The sequence below is a fragment of the Perognathus longimembris genome, chromosome 14 (genome assembly GCF_023159225.1).
Source record: "Perognathus longimembris pacificus isolate PPM17 chromosome 14, ASM2315922v1, whole genome shotgun sequence".
In the NCBI taxonomy this organism is placed as follows: domain Eukaryota; kingdom Metazoa; phylum Chordata; class Mammalia; order Rodentia; family Heteromyidae; genus Perognathus; species Perognathus longimembris.
Window position 1 is genome coordinate 55,926,032 of NC_063174.1, and position 8,427 is coordinate 55,934,458.

General features: G+C 55.1%; 1 protein-coding gene across 1 annotated transcript; it reads left to right on the forward strand.

Annotated features, from left to right (window-relative positions):
• Positions 1-1,101: 1,101 nt before the first annotated feature.
• LOC125363550 (serine protease inhibitor 2.1-like) lies at positions 1,102-7,712 on the forward strand. The gene is made up of 4 exons (XM_048362844.1): positions 1,102-1,531; positions 3,009-3,282; positions 5,819-5,969; positions 7,002-7,712. The coding sequence occupies exons 1-4, from the start codon at positions 1,291-1,293 to the stop codon at positions 7,209-7,211; spliced, it is 876 nt and encodes a 291-aa protein (XP_048218801.1). The 5' UTR covers positions 1,102-1,290; the 3' UTR covers positions 7,212-7,712.
• The last annotated feature ends 715 nt before the right edge of the window (positions 7,713-8,427 follow it).

An 8,427-nucleotide genomic window follows, 5' to 3' on the forward strand; every position in this document is an offset into this window, starting at 1 on the left:
CTCCTCATCTCCTTCCTTTCCCCCCCTCCCTTCTCCTCTGAAGGCCAGGACAGAGCTGGCAGAGGCTGACAGGGAGGAACTCTGTTGCTAGTGACAGGCTTTGCACTCGGGTCACTTGTGCACAGCTCCAGTCTCATGTGGAAGGAGGCGACTCTAGGGGACGCCTTGGGGAGCCAGCCACCTGCATCACTTGTGTCACCTGAGCACAGGACATGCTTCAAGAAGGGGGACCCGAGGCCCTGGGGGATTGTCTGATCCTTCCCCCCACATATGCGCTCTGCTTTCTCCTCACCTGAAGGCCTTTCCAGCCTGAAGGTGGAAAAAATGACCACACCCAAACCTGGAGGCCTGGAAAGAATATTCCACAGCTGCTGGGTCTTTATACCAACTGCAAATCAATACACATTTCCAGAACTATCAGAGCTCCAGGTCTAGCCTAAGCATGCATGTGTGCTGCCCTCAAATAATCTGCACTACATTTAGGCACTGGCCTGGCCTGGCCTGGCCTAAGCCCTGCCATTCATGGAGAGCCCGGCAAGTGTGCAGTGCTCTCGGACTGCTCTGAAGACAGGGAAAGGACAAAGAAAAACAGCTTCCTCCTTTCTAATCTTTTCCCTTGACTCTGCCTGCCAGGCTCCTCCACTATACACCACACACACACACACACACACACACACACACACTAGCAATGATATCATTTTGATCCTTGGTAGAAAGAAACACAGGACCTGTTGAATAACCACGTCAGCACCTTCCAGAACCTTCCCTGGGAGATCACACAGCCAACAGAGGGTGCAGGGTCAAAATGCAGGCAGAGTGGGAGGCGGTAGCAGATGGCGGCTGAGGGCACCAGCTGCTCCTCCCAAGCTTGAAGGCTTCTCTCTTTCCAGAATGAAGAGAATGGCGCTGGCCCTGGTTCTGGGGCTCTTGGTGGCTGTGTGCTGCCACCCCGGTGGCACAGTGGATGAGGAGAGCCCATTCCGGGCGGAGCAGGACAGGGCTATGCAGGCGGGCAGGCGCAGAAGCTTTGTCTCTAGCAACTCCAAATTTTCCTTGGACCTCTACAAGCTGATGCTGGAAACGAATACTGATGATAACATCATCTTCTCCCCCGTGAGCATCTCCACCAGCGTGGCCTTGCTGGGCCTGGGGGCCCGAGGAACCACCCTGGCAGAGATCGTGAAAGGCCTGAAGTTCAGCCCCACACAGAGCCGCGTGGCCGACATCCACCGGGGCTTCCAGCACCTCGTGCGCACACTCAACCAGCCCGGCGAGCAGCTGCAGCTCAGCATGGCCAACGCCATGTTCACCCGAGAGCAGCTGGAGGTGCTGGCCTCGTTCCTGGACGATGCGCGCGCCCTGTACGCGGCCCAGGTTGTCCCCCCCCACCCCGACTTTGAGCAGCCGGCAGCCGCTGAGCAGCTCATCAATGACTTCATCAGGAATGAGACCCACGGGAAGATCGTAGACCTGATCCACAACGTGGACCCGGACACGGCCCTGATTCTGGTGAATTACATCTTCTTGAAAGGTGAGCGCCTGTGCTGGGGTCGGGAGGAAACAGAGTTCTGAGCTCTCAGGGTGATCCGTGTGCCCTGGACAGGAAGTGCTGGGGTTGGGGTGACACAGGCCCCAGGCTCCGCCCACACTTTAGCTGTCTTCATGGGGGTTGTGGTGCCTGGCGGCAGCATTGAGTCACCTCACTAACCAAGACTCTGATCTAAATTTTCCCAGAACACAGCAGGCACCAGCCCTCCTTGTAAATCCCTCCAACTGGGTGAGATCCATATCCTTTCCAAGAGTGTCCACTAACAGGGCAAGCCTGGATGCCCCTGCCTGCACATGCTGGAACGGGCGTGTCACTGCTGGGGAGACGGCTATGTCTCTGGAAGGGATCCAGCTGGGGTACAGGGGCCATCTCCCAGGGGAAACATAAGGAGGCCCATAGGAAGCCTGGCCACCCTGAAGTTCTACAACCTGGCGCTTCTCTGGCAGGGCCCCACCTGGGGAAGAGCCTCTGGGACGAGCAGACTCCATGTTCTGTGCACCCTGGATTCTGATCACACTGATAGCAACCCAGCAATGCCCACCTCAACCGCCTGGGGGTGCAGTGCAAACTTCAGCCTGAAGGACAGTGCCTGTGACCCAGTCCTGGGGGAGGAGGACTGACGGGGGAGGAGGGAGAAAGCAGAGGGCTGAGCCTGCCATGCTGTGGGCCCACAGGTGGTGGAGACAAGAGCCCATTCTGAGACCCCAGGAGCAACACCCATGTGATTTCCCCAGATCACGAAGCCATGTGGAGAGCCCAGAGGCTGAGATGAAAACCCAACCGCACTGTGCCATGGCTGGCGTTGGGTCTGGGGCTGAACCGGGGATGGCCCAGAGCAGAAAGATGGGAGGGTCTTAGGTTACAGACAGGAAACCCAGCCAGTCATGGAGAGCACAGTGCAGAGGGAGCAGGGCTGGAGTTAGGAGAGGACAGGGCCTGGCTGGGCCCACAGCCGCCTGGAGTAGAATGGCCCGGGAGGCCACAGGGAACTCCCAGGGTTTCGTTACCGTCCCCGCACCAATTTACAGGTAGAGCTCAGTCTGTCTTTCTGCATAGAGCAGTGTCTGGGACTCATAATTACTTACTTCATTTTCCAGAACTAAGGCTTCCCCACTTGCCCCAACCTCAAGCACCTTCTGTTGTCCTGACTCCTCCCCTGCCCCCCACTTTCTCTAAACCCCTAGTCTTTCATCCACTCCTGACCCCGCAGATTCCTACTCACTTCTCATTTAGCACCAATAACCATGTCATACTTTCACAGTCCTCTTTCCATGCTAGATTTGTGGATCTCTCCCGAACCCCAAGGGCCTTTCCATTAGCCCAAGTATTTCTCCTAACCCAGCCAGGGCTCCCCGCTAGGAGGAACTGTGGGTGGCTGTAGACAGCTGGGGGCCAGCATTGCTCTGAAGCCAGACCATGAAAGCTCTCTCATGGTCTCTGATCAATTGTTTGCCTGCAGCCAAGTGGGAGACACCCTTTGACCCCGACGATACCATTGAGTCCAGGTTCTACCTGAGCAAGAGCCGCTCCGTGCAGGTGCCCATGATGAAGGCTGAGGACCTGACCGTACCCTACTTGCGGGACGAAGCGCTGTCCTGCACCGTGGTGGAGCTGAAGTACTTAGGCAACGCCAGCGCCCTCCTCATCCTTCCCGACAGGGGCAAAATGCAGCCGGTGGAAGCTGAGCTGCTCCCTGAGACCCTGGCCCGGTGGAGGAACAACCTGAAGCCCAGGTGCGTTTGCCCCACCAGCAGGCTCCCCTAATTCCCAGCTCGCTGAGACTGCGGGACTCATCTCAGGGCCCGGCCATGTCTGATGCTCAGGGCTGGGAAAGTCACACAGGGACGAGAGGAATCTGGGGTTATTTTCCCTCTGTTGCCTGGCCTGATAGGTTTTCTTAGTTTATGACATCAGACAGAACAAGAGACGAGGCTCTCATGGCTGCTAGCATATTCTAAGTTCATGAGCAATTTCCAAGGCAATCCCAGCCCACATGTGTGGGTAAAGGCAGAAGGAGATGGAGCCCTTTGCTCATTTGAAGGCAAAGTGACTCAGGCTCCAAGAATCAGCGCTGCACAGATGCACCATTCTGTTCATCCACGACCTATTCTTTTCAATTCTGCATTAGCTGAGTGATTATTTAAACAGCTACTAAACCATGCAATGCTGGCTCATGCTTGTAATCCTGACAATTCAAGAGGTTGAGATATGAGGATCATGATTCAAACCCAGCCTAGGCAAGAAAAGCGATGAGATTCTTATTCCCAATTAACTACCAAAAAGTTAGAAGTGGAGCTGTAGCTCAAGTGGTAGAGCAATGACCTTGAGCTAAATACACACAAAATGAAATACTATGTGCTAGACATTGATTTAGATCATAACATTATATTAGAGAAAATAGCACACCATTTTGTAATTCCTGCCTTCAGTAGCTTATATTATAATTGAGAGAAGAGACTGAGAGAAAGATAAAGACAAACGTAAGTCAGTAAAGCATTTGGCAAATTAGAAGGTGAGAGTTGGGAAGGTCCAAGTGTCCGGCAGGCTGGAGCTGGACCTGGAGGGAGTTTGTAATTGTGTCAGAGCACAGCTGCTAGGTGATGTGCAAGAGTTCACAAGCCAAAGGTGAGGAGAGGTGACAGAGTCCCATGGGAGTTGGGAAAGGGGTCCCAAACCAGGGAACAGCCAGCACAAAGCCTGTAAAGCCAGGAAGCCCAGCATGTTTGTTTGTACCCCTCTGGCAGATAGCTGCAGTCCAGGAAGAGAGGGGACAGAGTAGAGGTCAGGGCCATGCAGAGCCATGGAGACCCCTGGAAATCCCTGGCCTTCCTCCTCTGGGGTTTTCCAGGAGTGATGGATCCGGACGCTGTTGTAAGGGGATCTCCTGGTTACGTGTTGGAGACCAGTTTGTGGGGGCACTCATGGGGCATGAGAGGACAGTCAGGGGGAGCCAGGTGCTCAGGCAGAGCCCCTGGGGGCAGCATTTCAGGAGGCACCCTAATGTATGAGTAGGGGTGAAATCCTGGATAAATCTAAGACAAGCCAGGCCAAAGAGCCATGCTAATATTGGAGGAAAGTAACACAGGGAAGACATTCTGCGCCCAGGCTCTGCAGTGGGAGCCAAGGAAACATCACTGCCTCTCTTGTCTGTGACCCACCCTCCTTCTCCAAAGGAAGGAGGTAATGGCCCTGCGGTCCTGGTTCTTAAAGGTGTTCATTGGAATTCTGGGAAGTAATGGATGTGGACGGCTCTTCATAAACCATCAAGACAAGGGCCTAGGTCTGTAATCACCGAAGACCCCAGCCACTGCTCAGATGTCTGCGCATCTCATGACTCCCAGAAGACCCCAGGATCTGTGGTCCCAGCCCATTCCTCCATTTTCTCCCTCTAGACTCTCCCCTCCCTTCATCTCCACGTAGGACCACAGAGCAAGGTTCAAGGAAACATTCTGAGTGGAGAAGTGAAGTGAAGTCCCAGATGCCTTCCATCTACAAATGACCAGGGGCTGTGTCTGCACCTGCAGAGCCCGAAGTGCACTCAGTAAATGCTGCTCATTGTACAAATCAGTGAATGGGAGGAGGTACTGCTCCCACCTCCATAGGAGACTTAACCTCCTCCTATTCGGCAACCCTATGTCGAGGCAGAAGGTGACTTGAGCACTTAAGGGGAACAGAAACAAGACAGAAGGTAACACCTCACTCGGGAGGATGCCGCCTTGTTCCCCAAGAACTTGCTGCTGGTCGCCCAGCCTCAGCATCTTAGCAGAAGCAGGCCCAGTGCTGAGCGAGGGCAGAGGTGGCTCACAGAAAACTATGGTGGGTGGTTTCAGACCCCCAGCCCTTTTCCAGCACAGCTAGCCTCCCTGGTGGCCCCGCAAGACCTTCAAGTCTTCACTGTGGTCCCTGCCCAGACCCATCCACTGCCTCCTGCTGAAAGCCTCTCAGTTGTCTGTAGGGTAGGTAGGTGTGTGCCTGCCCTTATATCCTGCTGCCTGGTTTGTGGTAGACAAAAGGCCCCTCTGCTGAGCTAAGATGCAGGAAAGCCTACAGCAGACCGAGGCAGAGCACCAGCACCACCCTGGAACATTGCTTGGCACGGGTACTCACATACATTGCCAAACAATTAATGGGTAAAGAAGGGAATGAAAGAAGGGTAAGGGATGAGGTCCTCACCAGAAGAAGTGGGTGACAGTGGAGGATCACACACAGCCCACGCTGTGAGACAGGGGGTGCTACGATGTGGTGTTCAGCTGTCGTCTTCCTCTCCAGGTTCATAAATGAGCTCTACATGCCCAAGTTTTCCATCTCTGGCAGCTGTGACCTGCAGAAAATTCTTCCCCAGATGGGCATCAGGGAAGCCTTCTCCACACAGGGTGACCTGTCAGGAATCACAACACGTCAGCAACTGGAGGTCACCCAAGTGAGTGGTCAGCTTCCAGCCGTTCATGCACCATGCCTGGGCTTGAATGGGCCAGTGAGCACTTGGGGAGGGGACTGGTGAATGTGGACAGACACTTCCACTTCCCCATAAGCAGTCACCCACCCTGGGCATGCCCACCCCCAGGACAGCCAGCCCCTTGCCCTGCTCCTCCTCCTGCCATAATGCAATGCCAGCGGCCCTCTCCCCCACCCCACTGCCTTGTAACTGGATGCCCCTCCAGAAGCCCAGCATGGGAAAGAGCCTGGCCTTGGCCTTGAACAGCTGCAGGCACCAGGCACGCTCCACTGTGAGGACACAGGCCTTCCCCTCTCCTCTTGTTTAGGGCAAGAATTCCTGGCTAGGACCCAGGACCCAATGAGGAAGTAGAGTTCAAAGGTAGAAGTGACCAGAATCGTAGAGTAAATATTGTATGCCGAGAGCCTGGAAGAAGGCATGGGGGGGGGGGGGGGAGAACCTCTAACTGCATTTCTACAAGCATGTCACTGAGAACAAAGGAGCAATACTGCAACACTCCACTGCAACCCCAACATCCAGGGTCCCTGAGCCCAGGCTTAGACCTGTGGAAAAGAGAAGGGAGTGCCTAGCTGCTCCCAGCATGCAGAGCCTTGTCCCATGCCACATGGCGGAGCTCCCCCTAGTGGCTGGAGCAGGCGCGCTGCCCCTGGCCAGCACAGGCTTGGCAGCTTCAAGGTGGAAGCTGCTGACAGAAAAATACCTGGTTCTGCCCCTGCCCCTCCTCACAGCAGTGAACTTTAGGGGCAGGGCATTTTCTGGACTCAGACACAGAAGACCGTGGTCAGGGCGCCTCGCCTTCACCCCTGTGGCTCTGAGGGAATCTCTTCTGCCTGTGCATCTCAGACGGCACAAGCAGCCAGCTGGTGGAGGGAGGAAGAACAAGGAGACAGGCCAGTGGGTGACGCTTGGCACAGGGGTGTCCCCTGGGGGTCCGCGGGCCAGCTGCCTCCTCCTGCACCCCTGGCTGTCATCAGTAACACTCTGGTGTCCCCACAGGTGGTGCACCGCGCTCTGCTTGATGTGGCAGAGGAAGGCACTGAAGCCGCGGCCGCCCACGGAATGAAAAGCATGACTGTGTCTGGAAGGCTGAACCCAACAATTCTACAATACGACAGGCCCTTTCTGATGAACATCTACGACAAAACCAGTGACACCATTCTCTTTCTAGGCAAAGTGGCCAACCCCAGTCAGTCACAGAGCTCCTAACTGAGCTGTGGGCTTTCACTGAGGAGCAGGGCTACACATGCAACACGCAGGCCTGTGTGTGCAGCCCACGTTGCATGAGCCCAGTGGCCAGGGCCACACTGGGGAGGTGGCAGTGACTCTGTGACAACCACATGGCTCCACCTGGGGCTCTGGCCACAGTTAACCCTCACCCTGGGCCTGGACACTGTTCCTGTGCCCCTCCATCCTGACCCCCCTATTTACTCTGTGTCTGTCTCTCCCGCAAAGCCACTGTCCCCACCACAGGAGCAGCTCAGTCCCAACCCAAGCTCTGGTCCTTTCTGCCGTCAGCTTCAGCAGCCTGGTCGGGTCCACATGAGCACAAAGTCAAATCCACCTGGATCTCAGGTCCAGCACTGAGATGGGACTCTGTTGCTCTAAGCCCCTTCCGAACTCTGGGGCCACCTGGTGCCTTGGTGTGAGTTCAGGATTTCCCCTCCAGTTCCCCAGGTTGTATCACCCTTGGCCTCTTGCTGGAGCTCTAGACCTCCTGGATCTTTCATTTCTGAGGCTGCTGAGAACCAGATTTCAGGACCCCCCCTTCTGTCCACCACCCCACCCCAGCTTCTCCAGGTGGTTCCCAGTGGCTATTTCTGGGTTCATAGAAGGACTTCACCTGACCAATGCCCTCTGAACTTTGCATCAGAACACACGTGGGAGCCTAGGAGTAATGAGCACACATCTGGGCACTGAAAGCTGTGCCCTCCAGCCTCAACAGTGGTCCTCATCTCTCACCATGGAGTACTACTAGACATCCTCCTCCAGCCACCTGGAGATGATTCATTGAGACGCTGTGATGGGCTCTGACCTAGAAGTTATTACTCATCCACTCACAGCTGAGAAAATGGCGGCACAGAGACACCTGTACTATCCCCAAGGCCATAGAGTTAGTCATTGCTATCTGTAGATGTTATCCCCACTTGGGGGAGGATGGAGGAGCAATCTGGAAATTCATGGGGTTCTTCCCCTGAAGACTGAAGTATAGCAGAGATTCTTACCTCATGCTGGCCAAGAAAAAGAGAGAGAAACAGACAGACGAGCTGTCCCCATGGGTGTCTTCCTTTTTCTGTATCATTCCAACCAGTCCCCCCAGCCTGTGGCATAGTGTCCCCACATTCAGGGTGCCCCCACCCCCCGCCAGCTCCTCTGTGGAAACACCATCACAGACACACTCAAAATGTGCTTTTCTTTTTCTTCC

Coding starts and splice junctions, on each gene's coding strand:
- LOC125363550 (XM_048362844.1), top strand. CDS start 1,291: ATGGCCAACGCCATGTTCACCCGAGAGCAGCTGGAGGTGCTGGCCTCG. Junction 1,532..3,008: donor GAATTACATCTTCTTGAAAG/GTGAGCGCCTGT, acceptor GTTTGCCTGCAG/CCAAGTGGGAGACACCCTTT. Junction 3,283..5,818: donor AGGAACAACCTGAAGCCCAG/GTGCGTTTGCCC, acceptor CTTCCTCTCCAG/GTTCATAAATGAGCTCTACA.